This window comes from Myotis daubentonii, chromosome 3, assembly GCF_963259705.1.
Source record: "Myotis daubentonii chromosome 3, mMyoDau2.1, whole genome shotgun sequence".
In the NCBI taxonomy this organism is placed as follows: domain Eukaryota; kingdom Metazoa; phylum Chordata; class Mammalia; order Chiroptera; family Vespertilionidae; genus Myotis; species Myotis daubentonii.
In genome coordinates this window covers 182323397-182345281 of record NC_081842.1, presented here as the reverse complement: position 1 = coordinate 182345281, position 21885 = coordinate 182323397, and the positions used below count along the sequence as shown (strand labels likewise).

The window sequence follows — 21885 nt, the reverse complement described above, 5'->3', positions numbered from 1 at the left end:
GTACTCCATGAGCATTAGCTGTTTATTATTCAGGCAGGAGACATTCAGGATGCACGGAGCACCCCCCCACACTGGGAACACACCTAACAGGCCTCTGTAGGGGACCCTTGGGGTGCTCGCACACAAACGAGAGTCTGAGAAGTGCAACACAGAACACACGAGCCCGCTCACTAGCCTCGCCTGGAGCGGCAGAGGCAGGAAAGGCTTCCGAGAGGAAGTGACCCCGAGCTGAGCCCTTAGAAGACAAGGCCAAGGCGCGTGGCGACAGGAGGACGGCAGGATGGCCCAGGCAGGGGAAGCAGCCGATGGGAAGGGAATGGCTGATGCAAGAGAGCAAGTTGGAGCACACGAGCTGGGGGCCAGGGGTCAGTATGAAGGAAGTCTGGAGAGGTGAACAGCTGAGAGGCCGTATCCTGAGGGTGGCAGGCAGCCGCTGGAGGATCTTAAGCAAGGGCGTGATGGGCTCAGATGTGTGTTAGGAAAAGGGCGCAGGATGAGCGCTGGGGGTCTGTGCCTAGTCAACAATAATGCACTGTGCACGTAAAAGTGTGTGACGAGGGCTGATCTCATGTTAAGTGTTCTCACCACAGTCAAAAAGATTGGAGAGGTAGGGCGGGGGTGGGGGGTGGGGTGGAGAGAGGCTGGAGGCCGGGAGGCCAACGAGGGGTCGCTTGAGCGGTGCAGCACAGCATGGTGAAGACTGGACTGAGGCCGTTGCCGTTTTGCCGCCGTCACCCAGAAAGCACACCTCCCACGACATGCGGCGGGGGCATCGTCAGGAGAGAGACGGCAGCAGTGGCCAGCGGACGGGAACCTTGCCCGATTCAAAGAGGTGCATCCCCACATCTCCCAACCAGTCCTCGTCCGGGGCTCACTAGCACCCTGCGAGGCCCAGCACCCAGCATGAGCTCGTGTTTCCGGGCAACATCAGCTGTTGGCGTCTTGGCACCAAGGGCATGGCTGGGGCCCTACCACTGTCCCCTGATGAGAGACCCCACCCGTATCCAGGCTGCACAGACCCACGTGGGGTGAAGGGGAGCGGGGGGTGACATTATAGGACGAGAGGGGCTTCTGGGTATCATGGGTGGCCTGTGATATCTACGCGTCAAGTATCTAAAGGGGACAAAGACACACAAGAACTGCCCCAGACTCCCCACCCCTCAAGTGGGGACCCCCATCAGCCTTATGAATGAGGGTAATGCTCTTGGGAGCTCCTCACCCAGCGCAGAGGGCCCCTGGCCCTCCCTGGCCGTCCACTCTAGCAGCACTCCGTGCGTCCCCGCCCAGAACACACGCGGCCCTGGGATGCAGGTTCGCCTGCTCCCCTTTTGGGCTGTAAGCTCCGGGAGGAGCTCCCAGAACTCACCTGCCTTTCCCTGTTGCTCCCTCGGTGCCCACAACAGAGCCTGGCCCATAATCGGACCCCAGGAGTCCCTGTGAGGAGAGCATGAGAGGTGCTTAGGGAGAGGAAAGCATGGGGAAGACGCCCAGATTTCTGAGGCCCCGAGAGAGGAAACATGTCTTGTCCAAGTCACAGGCGAGGCCAAAGGAGGTCACAGTTCCTGCTGGGCCTCCCCGCACACCGCACTGAGCTCAAAGGCGGTGCTGCGGCAGCCTGGCACCTCCCAGCGCATGTCCCAAGGAGCGCCAGGCACAGACTCTAGGTCTAGTGGGTAGCAACGGTCCACAGGGAAACACCGTGGGGAACTCTGGGTTCAACACAGGGAAAACGCTTCTTCACCATTGGACTCTCGGAGCCTTTACTGTCCTCGTGGGCATGGGATTCTCAGTGAAGGTCACAGTCGGTATCCCCCACACACATTTGACCATGGAATTGTGCCTTTGAAACCCTTGGCAACATCCCCAACTGCCTGTCATGATTATTTACGGAACATGGCGCAGCACACAGATTTGTTGCAACTTTTGGGGTGGTGCAAGGAAGCCGTTTTTTCAGAAGTGAAAATTAATCCCCGCCTCAAAACATAAATTGAATAAAAATGAGGCTGCTCTGGCTGAAGGGGGGCCTGGAGACCCCGCCTGGCCATCCCGTCACTGCTGCCACACCAGGAACCCCTGTGTCCCGCGGAGCCCAGTCTGAAAACTACTGAGCACGGGCTGCCACTTGGAGACCTGGCTCCTGGTGCTGGCCCCGCCGCGAACGGTTTTCCTTGCTCTGGTCACTCAGCCTCATTGGTCCTCAGTTTCCCCATCGACACAATGAGCCTGGCGGACTAGATGCTCTCTGGAGACCTGAACTTAGTCTCTGACATGAGGAGGGCTGGGATTCTGACTGTGAAGTTCTAACTAGATGATTCCATGGTTCTCTCATCCTGAGGTGCCGTGACTGGTATAACGTTCTGGTTCTGGGGCGGCCTGTAGCCAGCCTGAGCTGGTGCAGCGCACTGGAGCCCGGCTGCGGAAGGCAGAATTCATTAACTGCAGTGCGCTGCCCAGGGGCGCCCGCTTCCCCGGGGAGGGCACGCCCCACGCAGGATGGAGGGGGCGGGGGTGGACGGGAGGGGCGGGTGGATCAGAATCAGCATCCACTCAGTGGGCAGAGCAGGGAGAAGGACCCAGGTCTCCTGACTCCTGCTCTATCTTTAGATCTCCATAGCAACCGTCGCCAGGGCACCAGAGCTGAAGGGAGGGCTGAGCTGGCTGCCTGCAGGAGGAGGGGCATTTGTGGCTGTGGCTCTTTTGCTGGAAAAAGGACTCTGGGCTGGGCTCTAGGGAAGGGAGGCTGAGCGAAGCCCTTCGCAGCAGGAAAGGCCCAGGGCCAATACAAAGCAAAGGTAACCCAAAGCCCGCCCTCGCTCGGGGATGGGGTCAGGTCACAGAACCCAAGGCCTTCCTGGTGTCCGGCTCCTGGCACTGGAGGTACAGAAGGTAAGTTCCTCCTCCAAAGAGCTCTCAGCCGCCCGTGGTCATTCCCTGTGCTTAACGGACAGTCACTGAGCCAGCCCTGAGGCCACCCAGGGGAAGCACATGGTCTAACGGCACAAGCCCCTAACCTGAGGAACCGGGGGAGCTCTTCTGGCCCCTTTTCCTACCAACCCTCCTCCTCCTGGGGCTCAGCCTGGACCAGGACTCCAGGAAGTCCTTCCTGACTCCCAGCTGGTTACTCCTCCCCAGGTTCCTGCCACCTCCACGCCCCCCCCCGCCCCCCCCACTGCAGAATGCCTGCCGAGGGAGGTAGCAGATGAGAAACAGGTGCGGGGAGGTACAGACAGCCGCCGCCATCACGGGGCGAGTCAGCTGTGGTCTTCTGCCGCGTTTTCTGGTCCCAGTCTGTGCTCCTCCCGGAGTCTCACTGGCAGGCCCCTGGCCTGGGCTTAAGGGAGGCCAGGCCTAGAAGAGGAAGTAGGAGTCCTCGGCCAAGCCCGCACGCAGCAGGCCCTTGGCCATGTCCTCGGTAAACTCGGCCGAGCCACAGACCAACGCAAACGGCTTTCTCCGGCAGGAGCCAACCAGCTCTTCAATCAGGTCCTGGCCCAGGCGGCCAAAGCGGGTCTTCTCCCGGTAACTCCAAGGAAGCTGCTCCGGGGAGCTCTCCTGGGATGATGAGAAACGGTGGGGGTGACTGCTGGGGGTCCTCCGAGTTCACACACAGCTATCCCCGCCAAATGAGGAAACTGAGGCAGAGGGGATGGGAAGGCAACCTTCCCCTAGCCCTACCGCAAGTCAGGCGCTTGCTCACGCTGGACACAGCACCCCACCGCCAGCCTGTAGGTAGGCAGTTACCCTCTGACAACAGGGGAGCACAGGGAGGAGGGACATTCGGGGGCACACAATGAGGTAGCAGCAGAGGCAGGAGAACTCAGGCTCCTGTGTTCCTCACTGCCTCTTGGGGGCCACTGTACCTGTCACCGTGGGGGGAGTGTTTTCTCCCCATTACCGTGGGTCTCCCAGCATCTCCCCAAGGCTGTCCACACCATCACCCTGGGAGCATAACTGGCGTTCACTGTTTAAGACGTCAGTTAACTTGTTGGTTTACCAGTATTTACTGGGTGGTCACTCTGTGCCTAGCACTGTGCCAGGCCTGGGGACGGGGCCGGTGCTCTGACAGGCAAGGTTCCCGGCCGCCTGCTGCCCATGCCGGTCAGAGCTCCCAGCAGCCGCGCCGGGACCAAGAGCGGGTCTCTTTCTCTCAGGGAAAGGTGGAGGTGGCTCGGGCTGCACGGAGCCGAGGGACCAGGGCGGCTCTTTCTGTGCTTCTGGCTTGGCTGTGGCGTTCGGCCTCAGGGCCACTAAAGGAAAGCTCTGCTGCCGGCCGACTTGGAGCATAACATACGTATAAAAATCGTAGGAATCATTACATATACATAGTTTGAAGAACTTTAACGAAGAACTCATGTAACCAGTACCCAAAGCAAACAAACAAAAACCAACAGAACAGGACTATTCAGACCTCTGAGCTTCTAGTTCCTGGGCTAAGCAGAGGCAGGAAGGAGAGAGGGGTTCGGGTTGGGTTGGAATCTGACTTTGCTGCCACTCCTGGCCGCGTGACAGTGACCTCTCTCTGAGCCAGTGTGGGGAGGGCGGGCGATGGCAAACCTGGTAGAGGCTCCGTGAGGGCAGCCTCTAACCCAGTGATGGCAAACCTTTTGAGCTCGGCATGTCAGCATTTTGAAAAACCCTAACTTAACTCTGGTGCCGTGTCACATATAGAAATTTTTTGATATTTGCAACCATAGTAAAACAAAGACTTCTATTTTTGATATTTATTTTATATATTTAAATGCCATTTAACAAAGAAAAATCAACCAAAAAAATGAGTTCTCATGTCACCTCTGACACGCGTGTCATAGGTTCGCCATCACGGCTCTAATCTCAGGTGCAGTCCAGAGCCTGGGCATCCACCTCACAGAGCTCCTCTGACCCTGGGGGCCCTCTGAGGACAGCACTGTGGTGCTGATGGGTCCTCTGAGGACCTGGATCTTCCTGGCTCCCTCCAAGCTCCCACACACCCTATGGGCCAGGGGTCCTCAAACTACGGCCCGCGGGCCACATGCAAATACAAATATTGTATTTGTTCCCGTTTTGTTTGTTTTTTACTTCAAAATAAGATATGTGCAGTGTGCATAGCAATTTGTTCATAGTTTTTTTTTTAAACTATAGTCCGGCCCTCCAACGGTCTGAGGGACAGTGAACTGGCCCCCCATTTAAAAGGTTTGAGGACCCCTGCTATGGGCCCTTGAGGGCAGGAACACTGGCCTCCCCTCTCCTTCCCACTGCCCGATTCCCTCAGGCCAGTTAGGCTCGCTCAGCCTCCTCAGTTGCACACCCGAGATGCACAGGGTCTGGTTACTGCTCAGGTGGGGAGGGGACGGTAAACAATGTGCTGCTGCAAAGGAGAGCCCCGGCAGTGACAGTACAAACATCCATCCAGCCTGGGCTCAGGGAGCGCTTTCCGAATGGCATTCCCTCAGCGGAGATGAGGGATGAGTAGGTGTTGGGGGAAGAAGCAGGGAGGAGTACTCCTGGCAAAGGGAACGGTGGTGAGCACAGGCCCAGCAGCCAGAAGAGCAGACAGCACCTGCAAGCTCAGCAGACCAGTGCCACCAGAACGCAGCACGCAGGGAGGGCGTGCCTGGAGGCAAGGCGGCAGAGGACTGGCACAGCCATGCGGGCTGAGAGCAGTGGGGAGCCGGGGAAGGGCTGGACGCCGGGCGGAGGTGTGTCAGAGTTGCCCTCCCAGTTGCAGGATGAAGGACAAATCAACAGGGGGTGTCTGGAGCAGGGAGACGCTCGCTCGAAGATTCAAGCTGTCGCTGCAACCAGGCAGGAGAGGGAGCAACCTGAGTGGAGGGAGTGCGGACGAACAGGAGGTGCCTGTCACTCCATGGTCCCTGCCACTGATGGCCAGCCCACTCGCCTGACCCATGCCAGGCCCCTGGCATCATCCAAGCCCCAGCCCAGAGCTGAAGGCCCTCTATTGCTGGTGAACTTGAACTCTACCCACAAGCCCAGGTTTGGGTGCCAGCTCCTCTGTGAAACCCTCCCTGCTTGCTGCAGCATCCTGAACACCCTCAGCAGCACCCATCCCTGTGCTGTCTTATACTGATGAGCAGTAAGGGCAGGGCCTCTGGAGTAGGACCACCAGGGGCTGGATCTTTGCAGCCTGGGAGCAGAACCACAGAAGCCTTGGGACAGGGGCAGAAGCGCAGTCTCAACTGGGAAAGGAAGTCGCCCCCCCAACCCCACCCCAGGCTTACCTGGCTGAGAACAAAGAAGGTGCGGACGTTCCAGAAGCGGGCCTGCTCTTGCAGGAAGGTTTTCAGGTAGATGCCCTCAAAGGTCTTGAAGCAGCCGACCAGGGTGACAAAGGTCTCATCCTCCGCATTGTCCGTGATGCTGTGCAGGAGGGGCACCATGGGGGCCAGGCCGGTGCCCGAAGCCAGCATGAGCAGCTCACCGTACTGGGGAACAGGAGGGGTATAGACAGGAAGGATTGGGGGGGTCTCACCCGACCGACCCGCTTTGGGGCCTGTTCTTGGGCTTGCCCGAACCGGAGGGCCCTGCCCTTCCTAGTGCTGCCCGCTCTGCCTTCTCTAGGATACCACCTTGCTTGTTAGTCTACAGCCTGGAAGGTCTGTGTAACAGAAACCAAGGAATCTGGTGCTGAAAGGGAGCCTGAGGGTGTGGCCCATCCTACAGTGGTTTGTTTTCCTGCTAAACATCCCCACAGGACCCTTACATGCTTCTGCTGACAGGCAGCCCATTACCTTGCCAGGCAGTTTGCTCTATGACGGACTGACCCCCTTTGCCAGGGAGGTCTTCCCACCTCACATTGAGCTAAAACCTGCTCTCAGCACAGCCTGGCCCACTGCCACCATGCCGGCCCTGCACTCGGGCTGCTTCCTCTGTGCCAGGGCAGCCCTGCAGAGCTCTCAGGGCGCTGGTTTGGAAACCTGAGCCTGCCCCTCTCCAGACTACAGGATACTTTACATAGATTCCTTCCCCTTTCTGAGCCCCTTACTGCCCGCCATACCATCCAGCCCGATTCCCTGCCCTGCCGTCTCCCAGTCGTTAGCCTACCCTGGTCCTCCTCCTCCTGCTGCTCAGGTGCTGCCCTGGGAAGCCTTCCCTGAGCCAGGGACAGGTGAGGGGTCCTTCCTGGTTTCCCTCAGCCCCCTGTGGACCTGCCTCCCAACACTGGCCATGCTGTGCTGTGGTCATCTGTTTGGGTGTCAGTCTCCCCGTTAGACCATGAGCTTCTGGAGTACAGGGTTCTTGTCTGACCCGTCCTGGGCCCCAGGGTCCAGCAAGGGCCCGGCCCTGGATGAAGGCATGGGAATGTGTGTGGAGGAGCACACAGATCAATGCTAATGTGTCAGTCCTCCAGGCTGACTTGATGTCCATCTCCAGTGAAGACAGCTGCAGAGCAGCAAGACACCCCAGCCTCCTCAGGGGCCGGCGTCAATGTGTGGGACCCCATCTCTTCTTCCTCACTGCTGGGCCCGACATCCTCCCTAGACAGGAAGTGCAGGGGTTTCCATCCGTGTTCTGTGGATGCAAGGGAGCAGCCACGAGGCATGGAGAGGCTCCACCCAGAAAAGGTGGTGAAGACCACCTTCGTCAGGCGCACCTCAAGGTTGCGAGAAAACGGAAGATCCTCAGTGCCTGCTCTTAGGTCTGGGGGACACAGGGACATCCTCAACTGAAATGCAAGGCTGAAAATGGTTAGCACTAGGAGAACATTGTAGAAGAGTGTTAATATATGCACACCCTGCCTGGCCAGCATGGCTCAGTGGTTGAGCGTTCACCTATGAACCCAGAAGTCACGGTTCGATTCCTGGTCAGGGCACATGCCTGGGTTGCAGGCTCAATCCCCAGTGGGGGCATACAGGAGGCAGCCAATCGATGATTCTCTCTCATCATTGATGTTTCTATCTCTCTCTTTCCCTCTTCCTTCCTCTCTGAAATCAATAAAAATATACTTTGAAAAATGTATTTTTTTAAAGTATATTTTGTATGCATGTATATATGTATATGTATATATATATATATATATATATATATATATATATATACTCCTTATCTGTAAAATGAGGGTAGCAGTACTAGGAGCTGTTGTGAGGATTCAAATCAGAGCTTGGCACATACATGCTTGATATCACTATATGCACAAAGGTGTGTGCACTTGTTCATACACTGACGCATGGAAGAGGATCTAGAAGAGTACATGCCAAGGTACTAAGACTGATATGTCTGGGTAGATGGTCTGCAGGTGTTCTTTATTTTCTTCTTATTGCCTCTCTATATATCTGCTGATTTTTATTTTTATTTTTTGGTAATGAACATGTATTGCATTTATAATAAGGAAAAACAAACAATAAAAGCTATTTTTAAACAAAAAGAATGGAGAGGAATGACTCGTTCTCTTCCTTGTTTTTGTTTTCCTAATTAGAAAGGTAATAGGTGTTCATCATGGAGAATTTGGAAAGTATAATGAAGAAAATAAAAATCACCCCTTATTTCATCACCCAGAGCTGAAATAAGGCTATCATTTAATTGCATTTTCTTTCCATATTTTTTTTTCTGTGCATTTTAACTTAGTTTCCCAGTCTGGTGTCTATTCAGTTTTGTGCCTAGTGTTTGCCACTTGATCTTATAATATAAACATATAATATCAATTATAAACATAATTTTAAAATCCAGGATAATTCTTTTAAGTACCTGAAACCCAGTGTATTTAAATGTTCCCCTGTGGCTGAATACTCAGCTATCTCCAATTTCTTGCTACCATAAATAAAGCTGTAATGAACATGTGCAAGAGTCAACGTTTTGGATTCCTGCCACAGGACAGACTTCCAGAAGTGGAATTACTGGGTCAGAGATTCACAAGACTCTTCATACTGCCAAACTGCCTTCCAGATATGCACCAACTGATGCAAAATTACTGATCCCTCCTGGGAACATCAGGGAAGGCTCTGAGCGTAGCATGAAGATAAGGAGAAGAGCCTTCCCGGCTGGGAAGCAGTGGCCTCCCAGGCAGTGAGCCATGAGACAGAATGAGGGGGCAGTCTCTGTGGTCTTGTAACAGGAATGTGCATCTGGAAAGATATCTGCGGGTGAGATGGGATCGGGGTCTTAAATACCAAGTATGTGAGTCGGAGTTTTCTAAGAGATGGGCAGCCATGGACAGTTCTGGAGCATGGGCAGGCGATTGTATTTCTTAGTGCCTAGTCCATCGCCTCCCACGTCCAGCCCCAAGGATACTCTCAGGAAGAATGGTACCGTGAGACTCAGAAACCCGAAACTGGAAGCTGCAGTCTTGGAGGCTAAGCTGGGGTACGGAGGGGTACGGAGGGGAGGGGGGAAGGAGGGGGGTCTCCTGAGGATTCCGTGTGCTGGCACTGACCTGGTTTGGTTTATAGAAGAAGTTTCCGAAAGGTCCTCGCCAGAAAGCCGTGTCTCCTGCTCTCAAGGACTCAACATACCGGGACATCAGCCCAGTCTGGTAGCACTGGGAGCAAACACAGGAGACTTCATCGGGACGGGCAGTGCTGCCAATCCACACCACACCAGCCATTCCCGGGGAGCCCTTTCTGCAACGCTAAATACTGTACAAGCGTCATCTCATTTAATCATCCTCCTCATCCCACAGGATTGGTACTGTCATTCCCAATGTTCAGAGGAGGCCCAGGAGCTTACACACCAGGGAAATGGGGAGGCTGGGATGAGAATCCATAGGACCTTCAGCTTTAACTACAGAGGTCTCAACCCAGATAACTCAGGGCCCATACAGGTAACATAACTGAGTGCAGAGCTGGGTATGAAATGATTAGTGACAACTAACAGTCTCAGTTCCAGAGGGCAGCAGGGAACGGTAGGGACTGTGGTAAATTGGGGAGTGAATGTTCCTTCTAAAGGAAGAAGCCACTTTGTAGATTCCAGTACAGTTGGTGGGGCTGATGATGCCAGATCTGATTTTCCATAGGAGCAAAACATCCATATTTTTATGTTAAATCTCCCATTTTTGAAATGTCAGCAATTAAGTCAAATTTTTAAAACACTCTACAGGCCAAATCCAAATAAAATTAGGGCTGGAATCAGTGTGTAGCCCACTCATTTGAAAGCTCTGCACCAGCCTACACTGTTTCCTGGATGGATGAAAAAATGAAGGATGTGGAGATTCCTCCATGTGAGGCAGACTACATTTTCTGAGGGCCTGCCCTCGCTGTGCCAGGCACCTTGCTGAAGACAGCTTGACCTGAATTCATTCATAAATATATGAATGAACAAATGAATGAATGAGTGAATCGATCAATCACTCAGTTATTCAGATTAAGGAGCTCTCAGTCCAGGAGGAACCTGTCCTGTCTCAGACACACACATGGTAGAGACCACCTAATACTGCATGAGAAGGATAAAGTGCTGGGAGAACACTGAAGAGGTGCAGTCACTTCCAATGGAGCAGGATCAAGAATAGCTTCCTGGCCCTAGATGGTCTGGCTCAGTGGATAGAGCATCAGCCTGTGGACTGAAGGGTTCCAGGTTCGATTCTGGTCAAGGGCACAGGCCCTGATTGTGGGCTTCATCCCCAGTCGGGGGCGTGCAGGAGGCAGCCAATCAATGATCCTCATCACTGATGTTTTTCTCTCTCTCTTCCTCTCTGAAATCAACAAAAATACATTAAAAAAAAGATAGCTTCCTGGAGGAGGAAACGTTTGAGCTGGACCTTGAAAACTGGGTAAGATCGAATTCTCTGGGAATGGGAGGTAGAGGGCAGAGAGGATTCTGGGCATCAAGTATGGTACGGTCAGGGGTAGGACAGCCCAGGTCAGGTGCTGGGAACAGCAAGTGGACACAGTAGGGTGGGGGTAGGAGGGAAGCACTGAACCACAGGACTGGAAGGGTGTTTGATATGAGATTATAACCAGGCTGGGCTCTGGTCACCAGACATGTTTTTCGGCACCCGCAGCCCCCTCTAGCACCATCCCTGACTTCCTTAGACACCCGGTGCCTGAAGCCAGGGAATCCTTGCCAGGCTCACCTGGAAGAGGTCTGGGAGGGAAGCTACAGTTCCCTAACTTGCTGGAAGCTGTCTCAGAGCACACCTTGTTTTCTGGCCCCAGTCTCAGGGAAGGCACAGCCCACACAGAGCCTGGCTCAGTACACACTAGTTAACCAGGACAGACGCTGAACTTTTGTTCTTCCACTTGGAATTGTATTACCCAAGGGGCCTGGGGAGAATGACATCACCCCTCTGATGTCATCCCTTCTCCATCTGTAAAATGGGGATATGACGTACTCTGTAGGGTGGTTATGAGGTTGAAACGAAACAATAAAGAGCCAGAAGCAGTGCCTGGTGCCCAGGAGGTGCCTGAGAATTGGGAACTCCTCCTTCTCGTCTACCAGGGAGGGTAAACCTAAAACCATCTGTCTGCCCAATTTGCAAAGACATTTCCAGCTCTTCCTAGCCAGCGGCTTAGGGGTAATTAAGCATCTCTCTATAGAGAGGCTTTCTGGGAAACCAAGGAGAAAAGCAGCCTTGCAGCTGGGAGGGGACTGTCTCTAGGCTTATCCTTTCAACAGAAACACACCCAGACAAGCAGCTTGGGGAAGCAGGCCATTTGGAGAGGATTTGTGGAATCTCCCAGACAAACAGTTGTGCGGAGAAGGGATCCCATCCAAGCTTATGTGGGAGGGAGTAAACACTCGGGCTCTGAAGGCAGGCAGGGGAGGTGGGAGCCAGAGACAGTGCTGGGGTCTTGGAGTCAGGAGGCCAGGGCTCACCATCTGCCACACTTACTGGCTGTGGAGCTTCAAGTTCTCCTGGGGCCTTAGTTTGCTTATCAATGAAATGGGGGTAATCCCTGTCCTACGAGGGAGATAAAAGGATGTGAAAGCTATTCTTAAACACTGGTGTTTCCTAGGACTGCATTTGAGAAATGATGATCTAGAGCAGTGGTCGGCAAACTGAAGCTCGGCAAACTGCGGCTCTCGAGCCATATGCGGCTCTTTGGCCCCTTGAGTGTGGCTCTTCCTCAAAATACCGACTTCTGTGCATGGGCCACGAAGTTTCAGTCGCACTGTATGTGCGCGCCCGCACGTGGTATTTTGTGAAAGAGCCACACTCTAGGAGCCAAAGAGCTGCATGTAGCTCTCGAGCCGCAGTTTGCTGACCACAGATCTAGAGCTATGTGTTAGGCTGACCCACATGACACTGCTGTTTCTGTAAGTCAAAAATATTAGAGTATCAGCAATTTCATGCAGTCCCACCTAATTATTTTTTCCACATAATTGGACCTTCATGACTTCTTATATACTTGGTGTCTATTCTTTGGGCCTCTGGGGTATTTTGTATCCAACCCACTTTGTTCATCTCATCTCGGCCAAACCCCTCACCACCTTGGCTGCCCCACAAGCACCTTTCCTCCTGCCATTCAGACTGGGAACAGTTTCCACAAGACCCTGCTCTGTTTCACCTCTCCCTGCCTTTGGTTATCCATCCTCTTGGCCTAGATGCCATTCCCTGCCACTGCCAATTTCTACTCCTCCTTTAAGACCCAATTCAAATGCCCCAGCCCCTGCCCACTTCCCTGAGAAGTCATCTCAGGTTAGTTTGGTCCACAAGGTGCTCCGCATCCCACTTTTCCTTGCATGGCCCCTTTCGATCCAGGACAAATAAGCAGATTCCCCCATCAGGCCTCCTTCTCCACTGCACATGCAGTTCCCAGCACTTAGAGCAGTGGTTCTCGACCTTCTGGCCCTTTAAATGCAGCTCCTCATGTTGTGACCCAACCATAAAATTATTTTCGTTGCTACTTCATAACTGTAATGTTGCTACTGTTATGAATCGTCATGTAAATATCTGATAGGCAGGATGGTCTTAGGCGACCCCTGTGAAAGGGTCTTTCAACCGCCAAAGGGGTCGCGACCCACAGGTTGAGAACCGCTGACTTAGAGCTTCCGCCCACCTTTCCCTCTGGTTCCCCACCCCTTTACTTAAACATACAGCATCTTCTGCACGGAGGCCCAGCCTGCTTTCCATAGCGCCAGCCACCCTGCGCTGCACTGGGGCCTCCTGGCTATGTGTCTAACACACTGTATTGTTCTGGCTGCCCCGCTGTCTGAGGACCCCCAAGCCCAGCACACAATGGGTCCCCTTTCCCCCAGGCTCAGTGCTCTCTCCACCGACAGGCACAAAAATGAGGAGCAGCTTTCACTTGCTCAGTCTGAGGCTCCTTTTCATAAAATCTGTCAGGAATAAGCCCTCTGTTGGGGGTCGAGCAGACCCCTCCACCAGGAAGGAGGTGGGAGAAGCCCCTCTCTTCCCTCGGGCCAGCCTCCTTCCATGTGAGCACTGGCTCTTCCACATCAGTGGGAACTGCCCCATCCCACCCAAGCCAGCAAATGGGGGCTTCCGTCCACAGCTCGGAGCATCGTGTGAGTCAGCTCACCTTGATTAAAACTTCAAAGTAGCCTTCTGCATTGACAGGGCTGATGGGTGTGTAGGCTCTCTGGATTTCTAAGCCATCTACTGTCCCTCTGGGAGAGAGAAGCACTCAGTCAGGCAGGCAGGCAGGCATTCGACAAACCCGTCTAGGATCCGCTCCACCAGGCTGGTGAAAGCAAAGGCGGGCCTGGTCATCCCCAGTGGTCCTCACTGAGCCCCCCGCTGCCCCAGGCTGGCTGCATCCCCCCACAGGTCATCTATATATATAAAAGCCTAAGCGACCTTTACAGAGGACCGACCAGAACGACTGGTCGCTATGATGCGCACTGACCACCAGGGGGCAGACGCTCAATGCAGGAGCTGCCCCTGGTGGTCAGTGAGCTCCCACAGGAGGAGCGATGCTCAGCCAGAAGCCGGCTCACGGCTGGCGAGCACAGCAGCAGTGGCGGGAGCCTCTCCCACCTCCAGGGCAGTGCTAAAGAGAAGCAAGCTGAGCAGTAAGGAACAGTGAGCAGGCAAGCAGTAAGGAGCGAGGGTTCCTGGACTGCAAGAGGGTGCAGTTTGGGCTGAGGGACCCCTTCCCCCAGTGCACATATTTTGTGCACCAGGCCTCTAGTTCATCTATAAATTATGATCAATATGAAACTGCCCCCTTTGATGAAATGGGCCAACCATCTTTGTCCCTGTGGTGTAGCTCCACTGGGATTACAGATGGGAAATTGCTTCAAGAGTACATTGATACCTGGCCTGTGTTGCTCAGTGGTTGAGCACTGACCCATGCACCAAGAGGTCACCAGTTCAATTCTTGGCTAAGGCACATGGCAGGGTTGTGGGCTCAGTCCCTGGTGGGGGGCATGCAGGAGGCGGCCAATGGATGTTTCTCTCTCATCAATGTTTCTCTCTCTCCCTTCCTCTCTCTAAAATCAATAAAAACATATATATATATATATTTTTTTTTTAAAAGGATACATTGATGATGTGAGCTGTTTTTAGGACATCAATGTGTTTTTTTCCTGACTTCTTCTCAACCATAGAATGATAAAGATAAAAACAACTGTTTTTAACAAGTTGTTTATTAAATACTTACTACCACGTGCCAGGTTCATTAGATTGGGAAGGACCCTCAAAGGTGCCCTAGTCCAGTGGTCACCAACTGGTGGTCCGTGAGGTCCGAAAGGTTGGCAACCGCTGCCCTAGTCCAAAGCCCGACCCCGGGTATAAATCCTCCGCACAATGTTGTCAACAAGGGTGCAGAATGATTGTCATGAAAATAGCACCCTTGTTGTCTTACCTGCCTACTACACACCAAGCACATTATATGCATTATCTTCTTTAATTCAAATAATAACCCACGTGAAAAACACACGGCTCAGAAAAGGAAAGCCACTTGCCCAAAGTCACCCACAGCTCTGACTGCCGAGCCATGTTCCTCACCACCACTCCTCAGAGCTCCCCTTCTCCAGCCCTGCAAGGTACGCAAAGGTTTTTGTAAAAGTCCTGTCCTGCCCAGTCGGTGTAGCTCAGTGAGCAAGTGAGTGCTGACCCAGGAGGTTAGGGTTCAATTCCCGGTCAGGCATATCCTAGGTTGCTGGCTTGATCCCCAGTAGGGGGCCTGTAGGAGGCAGCCAATCAATGATTATCTCTCATGTGTTTATCCCTCTCTCCCTTCTTCTCTCAGAAATCAGAGGAGTGGTTAAGAGTGTGACTCAGGAGCTGGGCTTGGCTGCAAAGAGCTCGGTGACATTTGCTACAACAGGCAAAACTGACATGCTACGGAGGGAGCAACCACTCACTGGGAGCACCGGGAACCTCAGGGGGCCTCCCGGAGCTGGGGTTAAAGGGTGAGCAGGCCACTGACAGGTGAGAATGGGAAGTAATTCCAGGCAGGCGAATACTGGGCAGAAGCTTAGAGGTAGGATGATGTAGGGCAGGAACTGGTGAGTGGATCATGAGGCTGGAACAAGGGGCACATATGCAGCAGGGGGAGAGAGAACTTGATGGGAAAGGAAGCTGGGAGTCTGGGTTAGGATGCCATTATGTAGGCGTCATGAGCACAGGTGTTGGAACAGGGAGTGACATGGTCAGCTGCATGGGTTAGGAAGGTCACTGGAGTGGCGGAGAGGGTGGAGGAGAGGGAGGGAGTTCCTGACTTATGGTCAGTTGCATGGAGCTGTGACCTGCCCTCTGGCCCCTCCCATCCATGGGAATGGTGAGCTTTAAGGACTGCCAGCCAGGCCACAGGCCAGAACGAGCTGGGCACAAACACCAGGGGTCAGTGCAAGGCAAGTGGCCAGAGGGTGACCAGTAATATGCTCTCTCTTGGTTCTCGTCGTCCTCTGGCTTCACCTTCTGTCTCCTTTGCTGGCTCTTCCTCCTCTTGCCAATACCGTAAATGCTAGAGTAGCCAGGGTTTGGTTCCCTGCCCTTCCCTCTTTCCATGCCACGTGCTCCCAAATGCTGTCCAGGTAGATGCCAATGATTCCCATGCCCATGTCTGCAGCTCAGATCTCTCTGCTGAGCCTCATATCCACAGCGTTAACTGCCCGGCAGAGGCCTCCATCTGGAGGTCCCAAAGGGTCTTTGTGCCTGGACAGGTGAAGGTGGAAACAGGCGGGAGGAGAGTACACAGGTAGGCTGGAGGAAGAAGAAACTTGAGAGTGGTTAAGAGTGTAACTCAGGAGCTGGGCTGTCTGCGTTTGAATGCTGGCTCCACAACTTATTGGCTATGTGATACTGGGCAAGTCCCTTGTTCTCAAAGACAGTGTCCTTTCTATCGACTGGCGCGAATCATACAGGTTAATACCACAGGCGCTAGAGCCACGCTGCCTGCCTTCCAATCCTGGCTCCAACACTTCCTAACTGTGTGACCTTGGGCAGGCTACTAAGCCTCGGTGACTTCAGTTTCTTCGCGGGTATGCTAACGGTACCTACTCCTCGGGATTTGTGGGAATTAAATGAGCTCATAAGCACACAGAATTGTCCCTTGGATAGTATGTGCTATTAGTGTTTGCTATTTTATTTACTATGAAAATGCATTCTTGTTCAATCCCAAGAACCCTCTGAATCATGTATTACCATGTCTACTTTGAAGATGATTAGTGGGGGGTTAAGCCGTCGCCCTAGGCCACACAGCTAGCAAATGGCAAAGCAGAGCTGCAAAGCTTTGATCCTCCCACTACCTGAGTGTACCGTAGGATGAGGTGCTGGCCGGGCCGCAAGCCGAGCTGGCTGCTCCCGGGTAGTGCAAACCGCACACAGTAGGTGTCCTGAGTGAGTTTGTCCATGGCACTGATGCGGAAGGCCAGGAACGTCTCTGGGCTCAGTTTGGAGGGGAAGTTCTGCAACAGGAAAATATCCAGCGGCTAGAAAGTGAGACTCAAGAGACATGCAAGCATCTTCCCCACTTTCCCCAGGGAGAGGCTATCTATCCCGGCGGACCTGAGGCCAGACAGATGCTGCCACCCGAGCCCTCTGGTCTGAGGAGACCCTTACCGGTGATTCCTTCCCTCTTAGCAGGCTTCTGTCCTTGCTGGCTCGGGCTGCCTCCCACCTCGCCAGGTCTCGGTCATAGAGGTCGAACACACAGGGTGAGCAGCCACTGCCGCAGCACTGGGAGGGCAAGGGCTCCACAGGCCGAAGCTGCAGCCAGGCTTCCTCATCATCGTCCTCCCCCTTCTCATCCATCATCAGAGGCTCAGGCAGCCTGGGGGGGTAGGAGGTGGGGGGAGACGACAGGTGCTCTTCCCAGAGCAGGCCTGGCTCTGTGAGAGTCACTGGCCCAGGCCCCGTTCCCTGGAAGGTCCGGAGAGGGAAAACATATCGTTACACTCTGGTCACCTCGACTCCTCCCATCCTCCTGAGATGTGCAGATGCCTTGCGTATGTGCGTGCGCTGTGTGAGCACTGAGGACAGGGATGAACCACCCTGGAGTCTGGTGCCTGGAGCGGGAGGCAGGCAAACAGAACAGAACCATCAAAGCGGGCATCAAGGTTTCCTGACCTTTTCCTGTGCTCTGAGTGCTGGATTAAGCACTTTACATAGAAAATCTTGTTGAATTTTAAAAATATTTTAAAATTCCACAGGGAAATTGAAGTAAAAGAGGACGTTCTCTCCCTCTTGCCTGAGAATAGAACTGAGGATAAATCTCACGTCACAGAACATTATTTGATTAAATATCATTCCTCTAAAATGCAACGACCTCTAAGAGCCCCCGCCTTTGATTTCCTCTCATTCATTCCTGCCGTAGACACGAACAGGGGCGCTGAATGAGGTGCTGGGATGCAGAGGTGAGTGAGCCTAGTCTGTGCTCTGGAGGAGCAACTGGCCTTGTGGGAGAGTCAGCCACTAAAGCAGCGGTTCTCAACCTGTGGGTCGCGACCCCTCTGGGGTTGAACGACCCTTTCACAGGGGTCGCCTAAGACCATCGGAAAAACACATATATAATTACATATTGTTTTTGTGATTCATCACTATGCTTTAATTATGTTCAATTTGTAACAATGAAAATACATCCTGCATATCAGATATTTACATTATGATTCATAACAGTAGCAAAATTACAGTTATGAAGTAGCAACGAAAATAATTTTATGGTTGGGGGTCACCACAACATGAGGAACTGTATTAAAGGGCCGCGGCGTTAGGAAGGTTGGGAACCAATGCTCTAAAGGGATAATAACCATATAGAACAGATGCCACCAACTGAGCCAGAGTCTACGCCAAGCACCTTGCACTGCCCCACTCAATCCGTGTTCTTCCTCACCTCACAGAAAACTGAGGCCCAGGTCAGGAAGCCAGAGTGGTAAGGTTAGCAGGTCTCTTATGTCTCCAGGCTAGTGCTCTTTCTCACTAGATTTCATGCTTTTGGAGGACGGGGGAAGAATGGAGTCAGAGCAGGGGGCGGGGGGGGGGGGGGAGGGTCTTCATACAATTCCCAGCGCCTGATGGCACAGAACAAGGGTCCAACTTGCCAAACTGTCACTGAATTTTATGGCTACCCCGGAGCCTCCCAATGGCACTAATTTCATTTGTGCGTAAAGTGCTAGGATCAAGGTGTGGGCCAAGTCTGTGGAAGGGCAGAGGGCTAAACCACTAAGTTGGCCAGAGGATCTGAAAGTCCTGTTTCTTGGTTACCAATCACTTCCCAGGAATCTTTTTTTAGAGAGAGAAGAAGGGAGAGAGGGGGCAGGAAGAGAGGGAGAGAGAGGGAGAGGAAAGAGACATCGATTTGTTGTGCCACCTATGCACGCATTCATTGGTTCATTCTTGTATGTTCCCTGACCAGGGATCAAACCCACAACCTTGCCGTATTGGGAACGACACTCTAATCAACTGAGCTACTGGGCCAGGGCCTTCCCAAGGAATATTAATGGTTAAGAACTTTTCCACTTTTCCTGCTTCCCACATCCATTTACGCTGGAGCTTCCCACAGGCCCAAAGGATGTGCTTCTAGTCTCTCTACACCATCCATCAGTGCACCTGCCACCAGCTCTGATGACACCAGTCCCCTGCTTAGCAACTTCTAACAGCTCCCCATCGCCTACTGGATTGAATCCAATCTTCTTGCCCGATGCCCAAGGCTCTTCCTGATCAGAGCTTGTCCAAATTTTCTTATCACTTACTCTCATTGGTTTTAGAAGGGTAGTCCCCCTGTGTGCAATAAATCTATCTTATAGAGGAAAGGGTTTGGCTTCAGAAAACCTGGTTCTACTACTGGTGCTATTTCAGGAAGGCTTAGCAGGCTGGGACCCCCTTGAGGGCAAGGGTGGCATCTTATTTTTTCTGTATTCTACCACCAAGCTCAGGCCTGGCATTTGTAAGGCTCCAGTGAGTGGTGAGTGCTCATTCTGTTTACAGATAAAGTCTGGGAGCCAGGCACAGTGCTAGGTGCTATGCTATAGCAGAGGTAAAGGGGACGTGGGTCCATCTTCACAGAGCTTGCAGCCTAGCATGGTGTTACATCAATTTGACTCACTTTTATTGCATGTGATGTGCCAGGTATGTACATGAGGGAATGAGGTCTGGTACCCTCTTTATGTCAATTCATTTTTATTTTTTAATTTTTATTGATTTCAGAGAGAAAGGGAGGGAGAGGGAGAGAGAGAAAGAGAGAGAAACATCAATGATGAGAGAGAATCATTGATTGGCTGCCTCCTGTACAATCACACTGGGGATCGAGCCTGCAACCTGGGCATGTGCCCTGACTGAAAATCGAACTGTGACCTCCTGGTTCATAGGTCGATGCTCAACCACTGAGCCATGCCAGCCAGGCTATGCCAATTTCTTACTCTCTGCAATAGAACCATGAACAGATGAATGAATTTCAGAGGGAAGGTGGGGGTAGGGAGGGAGAGAGATTAATTGGGGAACCTATATGCATACTAGAGGCCCGGTGCATGAAATTCGTGCACGGTGGCAGGGAGGGGGTCCCTCAGCCTGGCCTGCATCCTCTCGCAATCCAGGACCCCTTGGGGGATGGCCAACTGCTGGTTTAAACTGGCAGTGGGACATCTCTCTTACAATCTGGGACTGCTGGCTCCTAGCCGCTCGCCTGCCTGCCTGCCTGATCACACCTAACCACTTTGCCTGCCTGCCTCAGTGCCCTAACCACTCACCTGCCTGCGTGCCTCATCACCCTAACCACTCACCTGCCTGCCTGATTGCCCTAACCCCTCTGCTTGACTGCCTTCCTGTTGCCCCTAATCCCTCTGCCTGCCTGCCTGATCTCTCTCCCTTAACTCCTCTGCCTGCCTGCCTGTTGCTCCTAACCACTCACCTGCCTGCCTGATTGCCTCTAACCACTCTTTCTACCTTCCTGATAGCCCTTAACCACTCACCTACCTGCCTGGTTGCCCCTAACTACTCTTTCTACCTTCCTGATAGCCCTTAACCACTCACCTGCCTGCCTGGTTGCCCCTAACTGCTTGCCTACCTACCTGATCACCCCTGCCTGCCTGATCATCCCTAACCCCTCTGCCTGCCTGCCTGGTTGCCCCTAACTGCTTGCCTACCTACCTGATCACCCCTAACCACTTGCCTGCCTGCTTGATTGCCCCTAACCACTCTGCCTGCCTGCCTGATTGCCCCTAACCGCTTGCCTGCCTGCCTGATCGCCCCTAACTGCCTCTGCCTTGGCCCCCGCTGCAGCGGCTTCGTCCGGAAGGAAGTCCAGAAGGTCGTTCAGCTGTCTGGTCTAATTAGCATATTACACTTTTATTATTATAGATATGTATAACCCATGGTCACAGACAATAGTGTGGTGAAAGCTTGGGAGGGGCAGGTGGCTGGAGGAGGGGGTCAATGGGAATAAACACACAAAAAACAAAAGAAATCTGTAATGCTTTCAACAATAAAGATCAATTTAAAAGAAAGATAAAGTGAGATGAGGGAAAGAACTCCATTTATTGTAAGCAGCTATATATTGTGAGGGTTATTCCTATCAGTCTTTGCCTTAAATTTACCTTTTCCATGTTTTAGTAATCCCACTTTCTCTGGTATTTTGGAAACTGGTAGAGAAGTTGGCCATGTCAGTCACGAATTTTAAAGACCCGGTTCACGGTTCACGCCTCCTTTCCGTCTCTGCCTTTTCAGTCTCAGAGGCACCACCTTTCAGCCATGCCTTGACACCCACTGCCTCTACTGGATGACTCTCCTCACCCTTCAGGCCTTGCTTAAAGGCCACCTCCCCTCGGAGGCCCTCCCTGACCGCCCCTTCTCATTCTCCACCATGCACACTATTTGCTTCTACTAGTATTCATTCGTTAAACATGTATTTACTATGTGTCAGGCAGTTCTCTCTCTCTCTCTCTCTCTCTCTCTCTCTCTCTCTCTCTCTCTGTGTGTGTGTGTGTGTGTGTGTGTGTGTGTCTGTTCTCCAACTGCTTGTTTGCTTCCCGGCTGTTTCCCCCCTAAACGATCACAGTGGGCATGTGATAACGAGGTGTTGCTCCAGGAGCAAAGGCCGCCTCCATCGCTCTGGCCCCGCTTCCAGGAGGCGGAAAGGGAAATCCCGAGGAAAAGGGAGGAAAGTCAGTCCCTCTGGGCGCTGGGAAGAGGCCTGCACCACGAGCCGAGCCGCGGCGCTGGTGTGTGGACAGGGCCGCTGTCAGGCGTGGGAGAGGGACGCGGTTACCGGCCCGCAGCTGCGAGAAGTGGCGGAGAGGGAAGGGCACTCAGCGCACCCACTACGTGCAGGGCGCTGCGCAGGTGCGCTGGCCTAGGCGTTTCTATTCTGTCTTTACAGCAAAGGGCCCTGGGCTCAGAGGGAAGTCCTCGCCAAGCTCCAGCTGCTGGTTAGCGGCCCAAGTTCCTCCGAGTCCGGGTTTGAAGTCCGGGTGTTCTGGTCCCATCCCTGCCCAGACCCGACCACTCACCTACACAGAACGGCTTCCCTTCACCCGAGGATCCTTCCTGTTCCCGCCCCCGAGGGTGGGGCAAGACAAGGATGCCTGGCCTTGATTGGTTCGAGTGGCTGCCACTCA

At 53.2% G+C, this 21885-nt stretch overlaps 1 protein-coding gene across 4 annotated transcripts; it reads right to left on the bottom strand.

Moving 5' to 3' along the window:
* Positions 1-21825, bottom strand: LOC132231046 (NADH-cytochrome b5 reductase-like). 4 transcript variants are annotated; one of them, XM_059689477.1, is made up of 7 exons: positions 21771-21825; positions 16898-17197; positions 16595-16743; positions 13410-13497; positions 9365-9469; positions 6216-6419; positions 1-3552 (listed from the first exon to the last, which is right to left on the bottom strand). In XM_059689477.1, exons 2-7 carry the CDS (start codon positions 17090-17092, stop codon positions 3349-3351), a joined length of 945 nt encoding a protein of 314 aa, XP_059545460.1. In that variant the 5' UTR covers positions 17093-17197; positions 21771-21825; the 3' UTR covers positions 1-3348. The 4 variants fall into 4 exon arrangements, with proteins under 4 accessions (XP_059545460.1, XP_059545463.1, XP_059545464.1 ...); XM_059689480.1 differs by having other exon boundaries at positions 21778-21810; XM_059689481.1 differs by lacking the exons at positions 13410-13497; positions 21771-21825 and having other exon boundaries at positions 16585-16743; positions 16898-17364.
* Positions 21826-21885: the final 60 nt, after the last annotated feature.

Coding starts and splice junctions, on each gene's coding strand:
- LOC132231046 (XM_059689477.1), bottom strand. CDS start 17,092: ATGATGGATGAGAAGGGGGAGGACGATGATGAGGAAGCCTGGCTGCAG. Junction 13,498..16,594: donor GGCCAGCACCTCATCCTACG/GTACACTCAGGT, acceptor TCTCTCTCCCAG/AGGGACAGTAGATGGCTTAG. Junction 3,553..6,215: donor CCTTCTTTGTTCTCAGCCAG/GTAAGCCTGGGG, acceptor TCATCATCCCAG/GAGAGCTCCCCGGAGCAGCT.